The sequence below is a fragment of the Onychostoma macrolepis genome, chromosome 10 (assembly GCF_012432095.1).
Source record: "Onychostoma macrolepis isolate SWU-2019 chromosome 10, ASM1243209v1, whole genome shotgun sequence".
Taxonomy (NCBI): Eukaryota; Metazoa; Chordata; class Actinopteri; order Cypriniformes; family Cyprinidae; genus Onychostoma; species Onychostoma macrolepis.
In genome coordinates this window covers 19,841,167-19,861,379 of record NC_081164.1, presented here as the reverse complement: position 1 = coordinate 19,861,379, position 20,213 = coordinate 19,841,167, and the positions used below count along the sequence as shown (strand labels likewise).

Here is a 20,213-nt window from a genome sequence, read left to right as displayed (position 1 = left end):
TGAACTTTAAAACTTTAACTATTAAATATCAAAACATTTATATGTTATTTTAATTGTTAGAAAATATTTCCCTTACACGTTCATAATGATTTATGTCAAGAAGAAAAAAAAAAACATTGCATTAAGTGCAATTAGGCCTACTTCTAAAGCAAAGGGTTTATTCTGGAAAGTTTGCCTGTTTTGACTTTTAGCAAACAGTTATTCGAGTTCGCTCATGTATTGTGACGAATACATATACACGATTTAAAAAATAAAAAATAAAATAAAGCTACACATATACACTGCAGGTCAAGAGTTTGGAATAACAGATTTTTTTTAAATGTTTTTGAAAGTCGTCTCTTATACTCACCAAGGCTGCATTTATTTGATTAAACATTCAGTAAAAACCGTAATATTGTGAAATATTACCATTTAAAATAACTATTTTCTGTTTTAATATATTTAAAAATTTAATTTCTGTAATGGCAAAGCTGAATATCAGTCTTCAGTGTCAGATGATCCTTCAGAAATCATTCTAATATGCTAATTTGGTTCTATATATTAAAATACATACAAATCAATAAGTTACAGTAAAATATAACTACAAATTTTGTAAAATGCATACTAACTAGGGTTTCCCAAATTATGGATCTTCAATGGAACGTAAGCGGTTTTGGATAAAAAAAAATCTGCCAAATGCATAAATGTAAACAAGAGAATTCTGTACACAGACCAAATTTATTGAAATAAATGTAATACTTTTACAAAATGTCACTCACAAATTTCCATCTGTAGGTGTAACACTATTGACTCCTGACGATAATTACAACCCTTTTTAAAATACACACCCCCCACGGACATAATGACATAATATGTGCTTCAGTTTCAAATGTTTCAAAACAGGTTCCAGGTACTGAACTCCAGGAACACACACCACAGTAGACATCCACTTGACATGCCAGCATTCATTGGAAACTGGATCCGTGATCATTTAAAGAACAGTTTCACACAGTTTGGCAGTGTCACCTGACAGCAGCAGATTAATAAAGCTTGTGCATACCGTTGGAAATCATCCCCAAACCATTACAGATGACACTGGATCATGTTGACATGGTATTCCCAAAATAAAAACACATTATCAAAGAATCCAAATAAAAGCAGCTCCCTTTTGAGTTTTACATTGTTACTTCTAGAACAGTTCAGGGAAGAAAAAAAAAAGAAAACCTGCCATCATTTACTCACCCTAATGTCGTTCCTAACATGATTTTCTTCTATGGAACACAAAAGGAGAAATTTCTAAGAATGTCCACACTGCTGTTTTTCATAAAATATAAGGATATAGGGACTTGAGCGGCATTAACATTCTCCAAAATCTCTACTTTTGTGTTCCACAGATGAAAGAAACAAGGAGGGTGAAAAAATGATTTTCAGCCAAACTATTCCATTAAGAGGAGGTGTAGTCAATAAAGTAATAAGTTTAAAATGTCTAGCAGACAGACAACTCACAACATTTTAGGTCAAGAAACATCCCTTGCATAAAGAGGCCTGTCAATTTGATTGTTTTTCAGTCTAGTCCAGATTCCAGTGCAGAAAAACAAACCACTGGGGGACGCTAGGGCCTTTTTCTACTCAGCCATTCCTTAAGTCATTAGCTAAAGCATGTCACAGAGCTTAGTGTTAACTGAGAAACAAACTGTCATGTGTCTGGGCCTCACAAGGCAGAAAAAGCCATTACATAAAATTAAAAAGAAGGCCATAAATACATACAACAACTCGAGATAGAAACTACAGGGCCTAAAAGAGGAGGAAAGCCAGTTCACAGAAAGTGTGCACGCTGAGGTCTTTGTGCCGTCTCTACAAATCACCCAAATGGCACATAACGGGTACAAAAATAGTCCAACAAAAATCACACAGAGAATCATGACCTTGTGTATCGGCACAGGACGATCCAGTCTCAAACACATTACTAACCCGTCCCATTCATCCCTCAGAAGAACATCGACAGACAACGCAAATTTTTTCCATCCACCTGACTTTCAAACCGAATTGGGAATCCTGAAAGAGGTCATTGTGGGGGCATAGGTCGCTGGCGCGTCGGGGACACGTGAGGCGAGGGCAGCTTCTCTGTGGATGTGGAGGTCGTGAGGGAGCTCTGCAGGTGCACCGTCTTGTGGAACAGTTTGTTACTGATAAGGACGACCAGGGAAAAGAGGCGGAGCTGGAAGTGGCTGCGATGTTGGAAAAAACAATGTTATCAGCAATAAAAATCTCCTTTTTAGTAAGTTTTATGTAAAAACAAAAACAAACAAAACACTTACTAGAGTTTGACTGGGGTCTTTGCTTCGTTAGCGCTGATGATGAAGAGCGGGAAGAGAATGGAGAACAAACAGCCGCTGGAAGAAAGTAGTCGCACAGAAATTATACATAAACGCTGCTGGAATACATATGCCTAGGAAAACACTAGGAATGTCGCAGTTTGAGATTAAAATAAAAGTTAACATTTATTCACCCTCATGTCACTCCAAAACTGACTTTCTTTAGTGGAACACCAAAGATGAGATCTTGAAGAATTGTTTTAACTAACCAGTTTTGGTCCCTATCGATTTCCCTTTAATGGACCATAAAAGGACATTTCAAAATATCTTCTTATGTGTTCAGCAGGAGGAGGAACAGGTTTGAAATGACATGAGAGCAAGTAGATGACAATTTTCGTTCTCTTTAAAAATCACAATCAGACCAAAAGATGGCGAGAATGAGTCGAAATGGACTCTGAATGTACCTTATGATGTATGACGATGGCAATGCAGTCAGTAGTGCCATGGGCAAACCGAAGCCAAAGTAATACGGCCAGTTTCTCTCAATGTTTGACAGCCTTTGGTGCATTTCAATCCCTTCAGAAGAGATACAACGTCAATCAGGAAAAGTTTAGAGTAGATACTCGGATCGTTTATCACTCCGATTGATCAGAGGAGTCACACACTTACCGTGATTAAACCAGCGATATTCAAAGCAGTAAAGTGAGTAGAGCAGAGACATGTGCAGGAGACTGACCAACTGACCAATAGCATCAATGGGGAAGAGACTCACAATCCATCCCTAAAAAAAAGACAAGACAATAAAAAGTTTAAAAAAAAAATAGAGATGAACAAGTTGTGGAGATGCATAGATTTCAACCATCTTCTACCTGAATGAGGAAGAGGGCCTGGAGCAAAAGATTGAAGAGCATGTCTGCAATGATCTTGCTGACGCTGGGAAAAGGCTGAGCTTTACGTCCAGACACTTCAAACGCCAGATCAGCAATGTCCTGCCCAGCAAAACAAAATTTACCACTTTATTTCAAATATTACAAAACAGATATGTATACATGTAGCCTATGTGGTTCTTGAGCACCAAATCAACATTTAAGAATGATTTCTGAAGGATCATGTGACACTGAAGGCTGGAGTAACGGCTGCTAAAAATTCAGCTATAACAGCACAAGAACACATGATATTTTAAAATATTAAAAATAGAAAACAGTTATTTAAACCCACAAAATTTCACAAGATTTGTGCTTTGACCAAATAAATGCAGCCTTGGTGAGCTTCCCTGGTGACAGAGACTTCTGTCATAAACATTAAAAAATCTTAACAACCCCAAACTTTTGTAAGGTACTAGTGTACACAAAGACTTGAAACTGGGCATGCTGATGATTTTTCCACCATGAAGCCCTGCCTAACTCAATAAGCATTGTAAAATCACTGCAAGTAATGTCTGATTGTGTGTGGGGGTTTCTTTTTTTTGCTCTAATAAAACTGCTTAAATTACAAGAATGCGGATTTCATGATCAAACCACTCATAAGATATGTACAAAAAAAAGTCTCACCTGGAACCAAATGGCATTGACTATCTTGCTAAGCACAAAGAGAGGCAGAACCCAGAGAGCACTGAATACAGATGTCAGGATGAACTCCAGCCAGGACCACACGTTACCATGCAGCGAAGGGTCACCTGAAACAGATCAGCAGGACAAGCATAAATACGAAGACATATCTGGACTACATGACATGAAAGTTCCTTAAAAGCACCACATACCAATGATTCTAGCAGTGAGGGACTGCAGCAATGGGATAAACACCCGATAAAACAGGAACAGGCTTAGCTGTGCGAGAAAACACATGGGATTTTTTTTAATATAATAGTTTAGTCAATGCATAGTTGTCCAATAAGAGAGTGAGAAACGTACCCAAAATACGCCTCCATTCCAGGCACAGCATTGAAAAATTCGACTTGCTAGTTTTGGTTCACTGTTAAAAGAAAGTAGCAAAGAAACATTTTATCAGGACTGGTAGTATTATAATAAACTGAATAAATGAGTTCGAATGGCATTGATACCTATCCTGTTTCCGTTCCTCGCTCTGAGCCCGTCTCATCGCCAGGGCCCCGCTCGTTCTGCGCCTCCTCTGCTCCTCCCTCTTCTGCTGAATCCGAGCATCGAGCTTGGAGATAGTTCCAATCCCCAGGATGGAGTCCTTGATCCCCTAAATTGAAACAGGAAGATTGCCACTTAGATTGAGGCCCATTTGTGTGAGTGATGTTAAAAGTTGACTGAATACAAAAAAATACATTTTAAAAAGTAATTTACTCCAGTGATGCAAAGCCGAATTTTCAACATAATTACTCCATTCTTCAGTGTCACATGACCCTTCAGAAATCATTCTAATGTTTGCACTAAAAATATTAAAAGGCAAGCATATTTCTCCAACTAGGACCCAACACCAAGAACTTACAGATGCTGATGTTATTTCGTAAGACATTAAAACATAAGGTTATTAGATGTAAAATTAGGTTCTGACCGTCGCAACATTGCGGACAAACGCTCTGACACTGTCCGTCATCTCCACACTGGCTGCGGAGTCATCAACTGCAGGAGGGACAGCCAGGGGCCAGGCAAGATCTCATGACAGGAGGAGGACACGCCTGAAAACTGTCCAGAGAAACTCTTTATATCTGAGGCTTCATAACTTTTCCATGCTTTAATTTCAGTGTTAAGCCATTTGATCCAGCAGCTTTGAAAAAAACAACACCACTGAAAAACATTAGTCATGAACTGAAAGAAAGGAATAAATTAAATAATGGGACTTCAATTTTATTAGAGGGAACTTAGAGGCCCACAACTGAAATGACATGTACGTTGAAAACGTGCCCTAATGGAACTCCATGTGACCATGATCAAGGGTCACACATATATAATCATTTTTTGCAAGATATTTTGATCAGAACTAAAGCTTGGTTTAGAGAGGGGAAAAAAAGAAAAAGAAAGAAAGAAACCACTCTATATCTCCGAAAGACAGCATGATATTTCAGGCCAAATAAGATGATCATTTCCATTATCATAAAACATTCTTACGAAGCAGTTTGGTGGACCAGTTCTCTAGTAAACAACAAAACCAGCAGCTTTAGCCAGTAGATCATTAGCGGAGCAGCTAACTACAGCAGAAATCAACTTTAACAGATATTATCGGACACCTATAAATCAAAGAAAACATGTCAACGTATCAATCCAGCACATCTTACCTCATGTGCCTATTTAGGCTACAATATTCTCTTCTCCTGAAGCCTTGAAGTTTCACTCTTTTCTCAAGCTCTCAACAAAACAGCAGCATCAGGCCAGTGCAGCTGCGCATGCGCGGTGCGGTCTGACATATGACGGGATTTGTAGTTTTTAGACCCCGCTGACTGACAGGAACTACATCGCAGATACCCAAGTGACGCTTTCTGTTTGTTCTTAGCAAGTTGCCGCTTAAATGTCACTGCCTTTTACTAGATACTGTTGGGCACTTTATTTCAGAATATATTTGAAATATTTAACCGCTCTTAAATAAGGAAAACATGGCCGTTTTCGGTATAAGAAACAATCATAGGAGGCGATATGTTATTCTGTTTTTGAGTCTCATGTGCTTCATTATATACCGACACTTCAGGTAAGGCAAAGTTTCTTCCAAGTTAAAAAGTCTTTAATATTTAATCTTTTTATATTCGAAATCTTTTGCATGCAGCTTCACAGAAGGAATAGACAAAAATAAATACGCAATTCATTCGTCTCAGCATTAGCAGGGTTTTTGAATTGTTTAGTTACACGGTGTTTTAATGTGTCCTTGTTAAAACGCATTCGTATGTTTAAAGTACTGAGAAATATTAATTACCAACATGTAGCCTACTTTCTATATGGTTAGGGTGAGTATTAGGTTTACGAGTTGATGTAGGCCAATGATGTAGCATAATATACTGTTATTTACTACTATAGTATGTAGACCTACATGTAAACTAAGGACACTGTAAAATAAAATATTACCAATATTGTAAAAGTGTATTTACAGGAAACATTTCGTTTTTAAACTTCTTTGTAATTGTGCTTCTTGACGAATTATTCATTCGTTTTGAATGCTTTAATTATTAAAATGGCAATAATCAATTTCAAAGTAATTCACTGTGCTTCTTTACGAATTCCAACTTAAGTATATTTATTTACGTTAAGTGCTTTAATTGTCAAAATGGTATTAGTCAGTTTCCAAATAACTAACTAGCTTTACTAATTTCAACTTTCAAATATTTGTGTTTATGTTAAATAGTTTATTATAATGGCAATAAACAATTTCAAAATAATTAACTGTGCTCCTTAAATTCCAACTCATGCATTTATTTGTTCAGGGATTTAACTATTGAAATGTTGATGTAAATTTCCTGAGGAAAATGTTTTGTTTTCTCTCAGTTTTCTCTTGTTGTGTGTCCAGAGGTCCGACCGGAAATATAAAGATAAATCGATCAATGGGTCTGAGGGTGAACTCTTCCCAGTTCACTCTGGGAGGAAAGCCCTTTCGGATTCTGGGGGGCTCTTTACACTACTTCCGCTTGCCCAAAGCTTACTGGAAGGATCGGATGGTGAAAATGAAAGCCTGTGGTCTCAACACTCTCACTGTGTAGGTTTGAAATGGACAATCGCAGTCAATGATATTGAGAAGCATTCAATAATCAGACCGTGTTTGTCTTGCAGTGATGTGCCATGGTCTCTCCATCAGCCAGAGAAAGGAGAACTACGTTTCCAGGGAGGCCTTGACATAGAGTAAGAAATCCTTCCTATCCTTTCCCTAATTCCCACATGTGAGAACATTAGCACTAGATCTGCTCTGTGTATTTTGATCCTGGAAGGATCTCACCTCTATTTAATGCCTTGTTGGACTTTCACTTACGGTTGTTAGACAAACATCTCCGAGAGCTCCTGTTGCCGGTCCTCTGACAATACTGTCGGTCTGCTGTTGTCAGGAGGGACTTTCTCATTCTTGTTTCATCCTGGTCTGCATCATTATCTGGGCTCTGCACAGCACTGGGAATACATCGTTAATGTAGATCCTTGCTCTTCCATAACACAACCCTCCAACTGGAGAATGAGACTAATATCACTGCGAAATTTAAAGATCTTTTAAAATCAGAGTGAGGTCTGAAGCTGGAAATGGCGTGATATATATTCTAAAAGGTCATGTGATCAAGTTGTTACAGAAAACATTGTTAAATGCTTAAATTATTAAATGACAATAATTCAGTTCTAAATAATTATGCTAATTTACAAATTCCAACTTGTGCATTTAATTGTTAAATACTTCAATAAAAGTAGTTAACTGTGCTTCTTTAACTTTCAAAAATTTATTCATTTAGATAAAATGGCAATAATTAAAAAAAAAAAAAAAAAAAGGAATTTGTAAAGCAGCATAGTTTTTCCAGTTATAGATTGATTGGTTTATTTAGTTAGTGAAATACTTTATGGCAATAATTAACTTTACAAATTCCAACTTTCACATACACTCTTAAAAATAAAGGTTCCAAAAGGGGGTTTACACAGCGATGCCATAGAAGAACCAGTTTTGGTTCCTCAAAGAACCTTTCAGTGAACAGTTCTTAAAAGAACCATTTTTTTTTTCTTAGTGTGAAGAAAATGTTAATAATCCAAAGAACCTTGTGCAAAAAGGTTCCATGGATGGTAAAGGTTCTTTGTGGAATCATTGATGGCAATAAAAACCTTCATTTTTAAGTGTGTATTTAATATATTCATTCAATATTTATATAAATACAATTTTTGTTAAATGCTCTATTTAAACGGCAATAATTAATTTCTAAGTTTGCTGAATTTCTTTACAAATTCCAACTTTCAAATATTTATTTTAGCTATTCATTTGATCCTTTACAATTCTGTGACTTCTATCTGATCATTTTTAGGAATCTCTTTTTTTTTTTTTGTCCATCCATTTCACAGAAGTTTCCTTCACTTGGCTGCAGAGGTGGGACTCTGGGTAATTTTACGTCCAGGCCCGTACATAGGCTCTCACCTTGACCTTGGAGGACTACCCAGGTGATTTCTGCCATTAAATGAAATATAAACAACTCTGTAGCATAACTTTTAAGTCGTATCCTGCAAATTCCAGAGAAAATGTGATTAAAAAGTGTGAGGCAGCAAGCAAAGGCAGCATTTGATCAAACCAAAATGATGTGCCACACTTCGCATGCATGTCATGAGGGGAAAAAAAAAAAAAAAAAAACAGTTACAAAGAGCTACAGTTAAATATCTGGTGTGTCTTCACACTGGGTAAAACTTCATTTTGATAGTCCACTTTAGACATTCTACTAACTTTTGAAACTACATATGAACTACCAGTCATTAGAGTATTAATAGTCTGTCTGCTTTACATTTGCTCACAGATGGTCCTCCAACAGACAGTCTACCAAGCAGTCTTTACAAGTGTATGTCAACTTATTCTACTAACCTTAACTTACCAGTCTACTAATATTCTAAATGACAGTTAGTTCGCATGCAGAATGTCTAAAGTGGACCATCAATGTGTAACATTACACAGAAAGAGAAATTTGTTCTATTTCTATCACCATAAACAAACCACTTCCCTCTACAGCTGGCTTTTGCGTGATAGAGATATGATGCTGCGAACCACTTACCCAGGCTTCATAGTGGCTGTAAACGTGTACTTCGATAAGCTAATTCCCAAAGTGGTGCCTTTCCAGGTAGGATTCTTTTTGAAACAAGTGTTAATAAACATATTCCAAATGATTTTTGATGTTGGCCTTATATGATGTCAGTTTAAGAAAGGGGGGCCTATCATTGCCGTTCAAGTGGAGAACAAATATGGATCACATGCAAGAGATGGAAACTACATGTCATTTATCAAAGAGGTACAGTATGAATGAACATTCCAAACTCAGCTGTCATGCTTTTTCTCAATTTTAATTCAATTTCTTCCAGGCTTTCCAAGAAAGAGGCATCAGTGAAATTCTCCTAACATCAGACGACCACGAGGGTCTAAAATATGGTGGCGTCCAAGGAGGTACAAACAAAACACAAGAATTAAACTATAAATTCAAAAGTTATTTGCTGTAACACTAAGTTTGGGGTCAGTATTTTTTAAATGATCCTCCAAAACAAAACAAAGAATCCAATTTAAAACATGACCAAATCACTGCAATACGTAAACATTACCAATCAAAATCAGTGACGTAATACATTAGACATGCCTCTTTGCATAGGGGGAAACATACCATAAACACGATTAATAAAAAAGAAAAACAAAAGAAATCTGTAACATCATTGATTTTGATTGGTAATGGTGTGTCTACGTATTGCAGTGATTGGTCATGTGTTGTTGGAATTGTTTTTATATGCCTGAAGAAGGTCATGGACCGGAACGTTGTTAGTTAATAAATATTTTGATGCATTTGAAAGTGCAGGATTTATTCTTTTTTTGTTTGAAGTTTTGACCTTTTTTGGTTGTTTTTCCTACGCACCCATCAATTACTTACAGGTGTGTGAGGGTGATTGTTAAATTATCCTTCAGAAATCATTCTAATATGCTGAATTGCTGCTTTAAACTTTTTATCATTGTTGGATTACAAATTTGTAAAATGTTAAATCTAGGTTCCAATGTAACGGTATACAAACTGAAGTTAAATACATTGTATTTAGCATTTATGGTAAATATGACATCAGATGAACGATTGTGATATACAAAGTTTGTAGCAAGAGGTTCCTGCCAGTTCCTGTTCTCTTATTGTAAGTCAAATGAGCCAGATGACGGAGACTCTCACCTTTTGTTTGTAATTGCTCTTGGTGCCCCTGCCCCAATCTTTGGGCAGTTATGCTGATTGGATTAGGAGTGGTTAAATGGGGCAGGTTGTTATACCTGAATACTTCATTTGCATGCTTTAAGGTCGTCACCCAGCTGCTTTGTTTCCATTCCTAAGCAATGCCCCCTAAATGTATATAAACTACAATGCATCACTGCTTTAGTAAGACTTGGATGACTGCAGCAACGCACAGCGAGTTCTCAATAAAGAGTAACTTCTTTATGAAAGATATCCCAACGTCTCCTGGTGTCTGCTTTGACGAGGAAAAAGATTCCTACATCAATGTTGATAACAGTTGTGCTGCTTAATATTTTGGGAAAATCATGATATTATTATTATTTATTTTTTTATTCCCCCCCCGTTTCTTTTTTCACTTTTGATCAACGTAATGCATTATTGGTGAATAAAAGTATTAATTTCTTACATGCACAAAAATACTGACACCGAACTTTTGAACAGTAGATTAGATATTAACAGTAACAAGTGATTGCTGTCAAATATTCTTTCCTCCATGACAGCTTTAAGAACTCTAAATCTACAGAAAATTAATCATGACGACATCAAATATCTGGAAACAGTACAGGTAGATATTTTAGTGTCTGTTTTGTAAATAAAAGTGTTATATGAAATGTTTAACATTACTTCAATCATGCTTAAAGCCCAACAGTCCTGTGCTGGTGATGGAGCTCTGGACAGGGAGGTCTGATGGATGGGGCGGTTTACACCATAGTTTACCTGCAGAGGGTAAGATGATGTCATATGACAATTAAAAAAAATAAATAAGAATTAATAGAACGAATCATATTTTCATATTTTTAAATGAATAATATAAAACAATTATTCATTTGTTGTGTTATACTTATTTTATTAATTTAAATAATGCTTTATTTATATGAATTATTTAAAAAGCCCTTGACAAATTGCCTTTTAACATGATGAACATAAAGGGCCAAAGCACTAATGTGAAATTTCCTTTCTAATACAGACTTGGTTGCCGTGGTAAGAGAGATACTGAGACGAGGAATGTCCATCAACCTGTACATGTTCCACGGAGGGACAAACTTTGGCTTCATGAATGGAGCATTGGCCAACCCATCTTACAAAGCTCTGGTTACAAGCTATGGTTTGTGTTAAGGCCAATTCACAAGAAAAAGATGTAGTTCTAAAAATCGTTCTCAATATTAAAGAATGGCAGAGTCCACACCACAGCTATAATGATAAAGGCACAGAGAAACAATATCGTTGGAATAACTTTTTTTACAGCTGATGAACGATGCAAACATTGACCAATCAGAATCTATCCTGCTATAACGAGCTCGAGAATTTGAAGCAGACGAGCGTGCGCTTAGAATAAACAGACGATATCGTAAAAAAAAAAAAAAAAAATAAAAAATATTTTTGTGTTTCACATGAAAAAGGAAGTCAGGTTTGGAACATGCGGTTGAGGGCGACTATTGCGATCTTCATTTTTGGTGAACTGATGTTGTACTTCACAATATGACCAGTGTGTGGCGCTATCAAGTAGAGCACAAGCATTTCATGTAGGACTGAAAAAGCAGCAGAACAGTGTTGTATTTGAAAATGCATAACACAAGCCTTTCTTTCTCCCTTTCTTTTAGATTATGATGCTCCTCTGTCAGAAGCAGGAGATTACACACCAAAGTACCATCTTCTCAGAGATCTTCTCAGCAATTTCAACAGTATGTGATCCCATCCTTTAAATAATAGGTCAACCAAAAATGAAAACTTGCTGAAAATGTACTCACCCTCAGGCCATCCAAGTTTGTTTCTTTGTCAAAACTGATTTGGAGAAATTTAGCATTACTTTACATTACCAATTGAAGTGAATGGGTGCCGTCAGAATGAGAGTCCAAACAGCTGATAAAAACATCACAATAATCCAATAATGTGAAGTGAAAAGGTACATGTTTGTAAGAAACAAATCCATCATTAAGGTTTTTTTTTTTCACTTTAAACTACTGCAGGGGTTTTGAACTCTGTAGAGTTTTGTTCCAACACAAACCATCTAGTTTTCAAATAAGTCTGAATGACTTAATTAGCTGGATCAGGTGTGTTTAATTAGGGTTGCATCTAAACTCTGCAGGGCTCCGACCCTCCAGGAACTGAGTTTGACACCCTTAAACAAAATACCTGGGGCCTGTACCATGAAGCTGGATTAGCTGGCTAGCCAGGTAAGTTTCAGTTTAGCTTGCGCCAACTCTGGGTTTTAAGTACCATGAAAGTAGCTTGGCTTTTAGCTGCATTCATTGCCATAGTAACTTGCACTCCACAGCTAACCTGCTCTGGGGCAGGTTATGTTCTGAGTTAGAGAGCTCAAACTGAAATTGGACCAATCAGATGTGAGCTAACTGACACATGTCTGACACAAAAAAAAATCACTCTCCCAGTTTATCTTGCTCCAAATTAAAGGTCACTAGTACAAAAAAAGAAAATAAAAGTTGGTCTGGCCTTAATGATAATTACATTATTTTATATTATTTATTTAATTATATGATTTATATTATTATTAATCCATTACACACAAGCTATTTTAGTTTAACAGTTATTATAAATAATTTATTTTAAATTAATGTTAATAGATACAGATTGTATATAATATAAGTTGTAGAATCAATAGATAATGCTTTAAAAATGAGGTGACCTTACATGTTCGAGTCTCTATCGCTGTATATTTCCAACAATATAAACTAACTTAAGTTTCACTTGTGACTGCACTGATAAAGCAAGATAATTTATTTTATTTGTCCTCTTTCATGAACAAGTACTTTTTCATTGTAAATGCATTTAAATGAATCATATTTTTAAATCTTTTAACCTTTAGCAAAATCTTTAACTTTTAACCAAGGCTTGTGATTGGCTGTTAGCCACTGATGTCACACATTCATGTGCACATGCTCCACAAACTCAGGATCAAAGCCTGAGTTAACAAAGAAAGTTGATGATCAGCATCATGGTACCAACAAAGCCGGATTGGAGAGGTTTGGTTTTGTCAACTCGAAACTAATCCTGTAACTCTGAATTTGTTCATCTACCATCATGGTACAGGCCCCTGGACGTAATCCTACTAATAACATAGTAGTGCTTCCTCCAATGCAAAAGTCCATCCCCTGTTGTCCTCTCACATCAAAATCCACCAGCATATTTGTTTTCAACTGTTTTCACATGTAAATGGTGCTAGATCTGTGCATATTTCTCTCCTGATGCAGATAAGACAACTTTTATACTGGAGAAAGCAATATTAGATAGAGAAACAATGGTTTAAAACATCTTAAAGATAGATTTGTTTCTTACAAACATGCAGATTTTTGCACCTCAAGCCATCCATCTTGGGATTCTTTCAACATTTTGGATGCTGTACAACATATTATCGGTTAATATTATTTTCCTCCCGCCCATGTAGCCTTTTTGAGAAGTTACTACATTGTGTCTAATAATAACATGCTCACGTGTTTTCTGAGCTGTGCTGATTTCTGTGATGCTCTTCAGGTGAAATCCTCCCTGAGATGCCTGGTCTCCACTGGAAAGAAGAATATGAGGCGGCCATATTGTTCCAGCACCTGTCCCTGTGGGACGCTCTGCCATACACACATGAGGTAAGAAGTCTACTTGACCCTGGCTTATCCTGAGAAACAGAAATATTTACTCTGAGAAATGAATCTCAAAATCCAACTTCTTTACCTTCAAGCCTTTCAAATCCCAATTCCCGGTCAATATGGAGAATCTGCCTGTGAATAACGGTAACGGCCAGGCATATGGATACACCCTCTATGAGACCACCATCATCAGAGGAGGCTCTTTAAAATCAGGACGCAACATCCAAGACAGAGCCCTGGTTAGTGCTGATAAACAGTCAAGCTGTGCTGTTGTATATGAATATGCATCTGCTATAATTTCATTTTAATCAAGATTTTCCCCCTAGGTTTTTGTGAACCAAAGTTTCATTGGCATTTTTCACCACAGAAATGTAGAATTAGCTGTTCCTGATGGAAAGGTACGATTTAATTTTTTACATATTTGTATCTTATTTTTGTTTTGTTAACGTTGAGTTAAAAAACATTATCTTATAATTGTGAGATCTAGTAATTATATCTATTTCATTTTCTATCTATTAATATAATTTATAAAAACAAACTCTACAGTTCAAATGCTTAGGGTCAGTAAGATTTTTCTTTGAAAGAAAGAAAATTAATACTTTAATCCAGCAAGGAAACATTAAATTGATCAAAAGTGACAGTAAAGACATTTATGTTTCACCAGAGAATCCTGAAAAAAAGGTATAACGGTTTCCACAAAAATAAGCAGCACAGCTGTTTTCAATATTGATAATAATTGTTACTTAAGCAGCAAGTCAGCATATTAGAATGATTTCTGAAGGATCATGTGACACTGAAGACTGTAGAAATGCTGAAAATTCAGCTTTATCACAGGAATAAATTACTTTAAAATATTCAAATAGAAAAGTTATTTTAAATGATAATATTTCAAAATATTACTGTTTTTACTGTATTTTTGATCAAATAAATGAATTGACTTGATTATCTGTAGGAGAAACGCACTTTGGGTCTGCTGGTGGAGAACTGTGGCCGTGTGCATTACAGTAAAGACATGGACAACCAGCGCAAAGGTATAGTTAATGACCATCAATGCTTTGTGTTTGAAGATGCCACAGTCTCTCTGAAACATTATATCAACATTATAACATCAACCTATTCAAAATCTGTTTTCAGGTATAGTTGGGAACATTTTATTAAATCATACACCTCTTAGAGACTTCACAATATATAGCCTTGATATGACTCCTGACTTTATTGACAGGTGAGTAAAATCTTACTATGTGACAGGCCATAAAAGATTTAAAAAAATAAATAAATTGTAATCATCAATGCTTTTATTTCAGCTTGTACAGGGCACCTTGGAAGTCCGTCCCTAACAAACCAAGCTTCCCAGGATTTTTCCAGGGAAGGTTATTCGTGAATGGATATCCCAGCGACACTTTCATCAAGCTGCCAGTGAGTTTAATGAATTAAGACAAGATTTGAATGCTTAAAGTAATAGTTTGCCCAAATATGAAAATTTGCTGAAAATGTACTCACCCTCAGACCATTCAATATATAGATGAGTTTGTTTCTTTATCAAAACAGATTTGGAAAAATTTAGCATTACATCACTTGCTCACCAATGGATGCTCTGTAGTGAATGGGTGCCGTCAGAATGAGAGTCCAAACAGCTGATAAAAACATCACAATAATCCGCACCACTCCAGTCCTTGTGAAGTGAAAAGCTGCAAGTTTGTAAGAAACAAATCCATCATTAAGATGTTTTAACTTTCAACCGTTGCTTCTGGACAAAAAAACGAATTTATAATCCATAACACTTCCTCCAGTGAAAACATTCATCCCCTGTTGTCATCTCACATCAAAATCCACCAACATATGTTTAGAATGGTTTTGGACCGTTTTCACTTAGAAATGGTGTTTGCTTTTGGTATTTTACCCAAAAGCAATAGCTTGAAATTTAAAACATCTCAATGATGAATTTGTTTATTACGATATGCGGCTTTTTGGTTTACAACGCGTTAATTGGTGGACTGGAGTCATGTTATCATCAGCTGTTTGGAATCTCATTCTGACGGCACCCATTCACTGCAGAAGATCCATTGGTGAGAAAGTGATGTAACACTAAATTTCTCCAAATCTGTACCAATGAAGAAACAAACTCACTTACATCTTGAATGGCCAAAGGGTGAGTAAATTTTCAGCAAATTTTCATTTTAGAGTGAACCATTCTTTAAAATTTGGTTAGAAATATTGTACTGATTATGTCCCCATGCAGGGTTGGAGTAAGGGTGTAGTCTTCATTAACGGCCAAAACATCGGACGGTACTGGGATGCTGGACCACAGCAAGCTCTATTTCTACCAGGACCCTTCCTCAACAGTGGAATGAACCAGGTCAGTTTATATGCATTTCCATATATAAATTTGTGCTATATACAATTTTATATAAATTTCTTTGACACCAAAGAACTATTTTTGGTTATCCAAAGAATTACTGCAAATATCAATGTTGAACCACTGATCTATAATGGAGATATAGGTCAGTATGTTGAACCCATGTAACATTATTTAGAATCTTGAATAAAATATTTGGAATTTTAGTGGTGGAATGTGTTTCCATGGCAACAAATCAACAAAAATTCTGACCATTAACAAATGAAGGCAAGTTCTAAATGATCTGTTTTTCTTTTATTCAACAGGTGATTGTGTTTGAAGAAGCAGAAGCGGATTTTAAAATCCAGTTTGAAGGTTCTCCTGATCTGGGAATGACAGTTGACATTTAATGAACAATTCAAAAATGTTTTATGTAAATGAACGTAAGGCTAAAGACACAGGACTGCACTATCAAATACATAAACACCATCAAAGTGCCTGAACAAAAAATGAAATGAACAAAAAGTTGTATGTCACTGTTGGATTGTTAAAGCATTAATAGCACATTTGTATTAATAACATGGCTTTGCATTCCATGATATTTCTAAAATATTTAAACAATCAAGTTTTTCATGAAAAAGAGCAGTCTTGCTGGGGACCATGTTATTGTTAAATTTGTGCTGAAATGGAAAATGTTTGAGCATGTTGAGATGGACTGCCTATTATAACTCCGCTGAGGGTGTATGTTTGAATGACAGCTTTATTTATTTGCAAGACAAGGTAGATTTATGTTTTTGATTGTCTCATGCTGTTTACTGGCTGAAATTGGTCATATTAGTGCAATACATTTTTTTTTTAATTTCTATATGAAAACGTAAATGTTGCACTGGCCATGTACTGTAGGCAACAGGAAGTTACTGATTTCTCTTTCAGTAATTTCCACAGGCAGTCAGTTGTTTACATGAGTGCATTTACTGTAGATCCAGCGTTATCGTGGCGTTTTCCCTTTTTGCAAACACTGAGAAAGATTTTATATACAACTTAAACTGTAAAACTGAACTTGTAGCATTGTTTATGCTACAGGCATACATGATACCTCATACTGTACAGTTCAAGTCAGGAAGGATATTTTTAAACGATCAGACTTCGGCCTAAATTTCATCTGGCAGACAATAAAACGGTTTAAAAAAAAATCCAACCTGAGCCATATCTATGGTCCGAATATGATTTTGTGATCGTGTGACAACAACCACCTAGCAATCAAGCTTTCATCAAGTACTATTTCCAGCCAAACTGCATCAAAACTTCAACTTAAATCAGCTTTGTAAACTTTTTAGAATCAACGTTTTCCAGAGCATTTTCTGGAATAAGTCACTGGGAATTTCACTTAAATTCTTTTTTAAACTGAGAATTGCTGGTATACACTGCACGACTTTTAAAATCTGAACAAATTTCACAACACTACGCATTATAAACTTTGTAAATGGTTTCAGAAAAAAAAGGGCATCATACACTAAATGAGTGAAGATCACACATTAAATATGTAGTATTGCATTTTTACACAGAACACCTAAAGAGTCTGTGCCCATCAAACACCATGTGATTTTCTGTCACATCCGCACTGTAAGAAAATGCTTGTAATTTTAATTGTAAATGATTACCAGAAAAATGATAATACACTCTTAAAAATAAAGGTGCTTCTAAAGGTTCTTCAAGCAAAGCCACAGAAGAACCATTTCTGGTTCCACAAAGAACCATTCAGTCAAAGGTTCTTTAAAGAACCATCTCTTCCTTACCTTTTTATAATCTGAAGAACCTTTCACCACAAAGAACCTTTTGTGAAACAGAAAGGTTCTACAGATGTTAAAGGGATCCCTGGGTATTAAGATTTGTATGGCTTAATATAACGTAAATTATGTCTCTTACTGAAATATGTAGTAGAAAACCCATTAAAGATTTATGTTATTTTAAAAAATCGCCTCGTTTTATACATATTTTGAACAATGGGGTGCGACATTTTTCTGATGACGTAAAATGGTTGCATTGGTGAGCTACTGCTGCTACCTGTTGCTATTTTTACCACAACACTCGGAATAGACAACTCGGAAAATAAAATACTGATATGATGACCACAGCTACTGAAAGAGCTTACAGGTGGCGATGGAAATAAGTATAGGTTTAAACCAAATGCTGTACCATGGATTTTTCCCCACAAAGAGTGTAAACGCCCCGGATATCGCTGAGAGACTCCTCTAGCGGCCGCGCGTCTGCATGTTTACATCTTAAAACATATGGCATCTAGCGTTTCTTGTCTCTTGCCGTTTGTAAGCTCTTTCAGTAGCTGTTGTCTACTAAAAGACTCAAAGGCATCAGGGCTAAAGTGGAGAGAACAAAGAAGCGGGTCTTTAGGAAGTTTTTTTCGTCCACAGGCATCCCATTCTTTTCTCCTCTTCTTATCGCTAGGAAAGCAGTGAAGTCTTACATTACATCGCTTCTTTTGTTGCCCTTCGACTGAAAATTACAACCAAAAGTCTCACAATGTGGTATCGTATCAGTATTTTATTTTCTGAGTTGTGTTGCGGTAAAAAGCGCCAGTAGCTCACTGAGTGCAACCATTTGACGTCATCATTTAAAAATAACATACATTTTCATGGGTTTTTTACTACATATTTAAATAAGAGACATCATTGACGTTATATTAAGCTATACAGGTGCTGGTCATATAATTAGAATATCATCAAAAAGTTGATTTATTTCACTAATTCCATTCAAAAAGTGAAACTTGTATATTATATTCATTCATTACACACAGACTGATATATTTCAAATGTTTATTTCTTTTAATTCTGATGATTATAACTGACAACTAAGGAAAATCCCAAATTCAGTATCTCAAAATATTAGAATATTACTTAAGACCAATACAAAGAAAGGATTTTTAGAAATGTTGGCCAACTGAAAAGTATGAACATGAAAAGTATGAGCATGTACAGCACTCAATACTTAGTTGGGGCTCCTTTTGCCTGAATTACTGCAGCAATGCGGCGTGGCATGGAGTCGATCAGTCTGTGGCACTGCTCGGGTGTTATGAGAGCCCAGGTTGCTCTGATAGTGGCCTTCAGCTCTTCTGCATTGTTGGGTCTGGTGTCTCTCATCTTCCTCTTGACAATACCCCATAGATTCTCTATGGGGTTCAGGTCAGGCGAGTTTGCTGGCCAATTAAGAACAGGGATACCATGGTCCTTAAACCAGATACTGGTTGCTTTGGCACTGTGTGCAGGTGCCAAGTCCTGTTGGAAAATGAAATCTGCATCTCCATAAAGTTGGTCAGCTGCAGGAAGCATGAAGTGCTCTAAAATTTCCTGGTAGATGGCTGCATTGACTGTGGACTTCAGAAAACACAATGAACCAACACCAGCAGATAACATGGCAGCCCAAATCATCACAGACTGTGGAAACTTCACACTGGACTTCAAGCAACATGGATTCTGTGCCTCTCCACTCTTCCTCCAGACTCTGGGACCTTGATTTCCAAATGAAATGCAAAATTTACTTTCATCTGAAAAGAGGACTTTGGACCATTGAGCAACAGTCTGTTCTTTTTCTCCACAGCCCAGGTAAGACGCTTCTGACGTTGTCTCTGGTTCAGAAGTGGCTTGGTAGCCCTTTTCCCGAAGACGTCTGAGCGTGGTGACTCTTGATACACCGACTCCAGCTTCAGTTCTCTCCTTGTGAAGCTCTCACAAGTGTTTGAATCAGCTTTGCTTGACAGTATTCTCAAGCTTGCGGTTGTACAAAAATGGCCTATTATAATTTTATTCGTCTTGTCAAAATACTAAATTCTTTTAACATCTTGCTGTAAACACAGTAGCCTAGGAAAAGTGTCGCGGAAGAAAAATAAATAAATTCGACATCTGTCATTTAAAATTATAGGCTAAGCAAAATATAAACAAAACAAAGTTGAGCGTTCTTCAAGGACAGCGCATCCACACTTTGCTCCATCTTTATTCTGCTCTGTCACTCATCGACAACCTGCCTGTTCTGTCTGCGGGCCGTATATTCACCACTGGTAGCCTGCTCTGAGCATCCTTATGCGTATGCTGCGCACAGATACTCGCAAA

At 36.4% G+C, this 20,213-nt stretch overlaps 2 protein-coding genes across 5 annotated transcripts; one reads left to right on the top strand and one right to left on the bottom strand.

The window, feature by feature from the left end:
• Positions 1 to 704: 704 nt before the first annotated feature.
• ei24 (EI24 autophagy associated transmembrane protein) lies at positions 705 to 11,944 on the bottom strand. Of its 2 annotated transcripts, XM_058789747.1 has the most exons (13): positions 11,910 to 11,944; positions 10,786 to 10,878; positions 7,209 to 7,342; positions 4,815 to 4,945; positions 4,354 to 4,499; positions 4,205 to 4,265; positions 4,054 to 4,120; positions 3,845 to 3,969; positions 3,164 to 3,283; positions 2,964 to 3,075; positions 2,759 to 2,870; positions 2,298 to 2,372; positions 705 to 2,207 (listed from the first exon to the last, which is right to left on the bottom strand). In XM_058789747.1, exons 4-13 carry the CDS (start codon positions 4,854 to 4,856, stop codon positions 2,045 to 2,047), a joined length of 1,023 nt encoding a protein of 340 aa, XP_058645730.1. In that variant the 5' UTR covers positions 4,857 to 4,945; positions 7,209 to 7,342; positions 10,786 to 10,878; positions 11,910 to 11,944; the 3' UTR covers positions 705 to 2,044. The 2 variants fall into 2 exon arrangements, with proteins under 2 accessions (XP_058645730.1, XP_058645729.1); XM_058789746.1 differs by lacking the exons at positions 7,209 to 7,342; positions 10,786 to 10,878; positions 11,910 to 11,944 and adding an exon at positions 5,536 to 5,669.
• On the top strand, positions 5,717 to 18,745 carry LOC131548464 (beta-galactosidase-1-like protein 2). 3 transcript variants are annotated; one of them, XM_058789743.1, is made up of 20 exons: positions 5,717 to 5,942; positions 6,753 to 6,938; positions 7,013 to 7,081; positions 8,267 to 8,362; positions 8,710 to 8,751; positions 8,919 to 9,027; positions 9,103 to 9,195; positions 9,266 to 9,347; positions 10,662 to 10,726; positions 10,803 to 10,887; positions 11,129 to 11,266; positions 11,763 to 11,843; positions 13,651 to 13,757; positions 13,850 to 13,996; positions 14,084 to 14,155; positions 14,710 to 14,788; positions 14,892 to 14,979; positions 15,062 to 15,173; positions 15,997 to 16,113; positions 16,419 to 18,745. In XM_058789743.1, the coding sequence occupies exons 1-20, from the start codon at positions 5,851 to 5,853 to the stop codon at positions 16,500 to 16,502; spliced, it is 1,944 nt and encodes a 647-aa protein (XP_058645726.1). In that variant the 5' UTR covers positions 5,717 to 5,850; the 3' UTR covers positions 16,503 to 18,745. The 3 variants fall into 3 exon arrangements, with proteins under 3 accessions (XP_058645726.1, XP_058645727.1, XP_058645728.1); XM_058789745.1 differs by having other exon boundaries at positions 5,803 to 5,942; positions 6,731 to 6,938; XM_058789744.1 differs by lacking the exon at positions 8,710 to 8,751 and having other exon boundaries at positions 5,718 to 5,942.
• The last annotated feature ends 1,468 nt before the right edge of the window (positions 18,746 to 20,213 follow it).

Excerpts from the sequence above, each read along its gene's own strand:
- ei24 (XM_058789747.1), bottom strand. The coding sequence starts at position 4,856 with ATGACGGACAGTGTCAGAGCGTTTGTCCGCAATGTTGCGACG. Across the intron at positions 3,970-4,053 it reads CCTCACTGCTAGAATCATTG|GTGACCCTTCGCTGCATGGT; the intron begins GTATGTGGTGCT and ends GATCTGTTTCAG. Across the intron at positions 2,871-2,963 it reads ATATCGCTGGTTTAATCACG|GGATTGAAATGCACCAAAGG; the intron begins GTAAGTGTGTGA and ends TCTCTTCTGAAG.
- LOC131548464 (XM_058789743.1), top strand. The coding sequence starts at position 5,851 with ATGGCCGTTTTCGGTATAAGAAACAATCATAGGAGGCGATATGTTATT. Across the intron at positions 10,888-11,128 it reads CCATAGTTTACCTGCAGAGG|ACTTGGTTGCCGTGGTAAGA; the intron begins GTAAGATGATGT and ends TTTCTAATACAG. Across the intron at positions 15,174-15,996 it reads ACACTTTCATCAAGCTGCCA|GGTTGGAGTAAGGGTGTAGT; the intron begins GTGAGTTTAATG and ends GTCCCCATGCAG.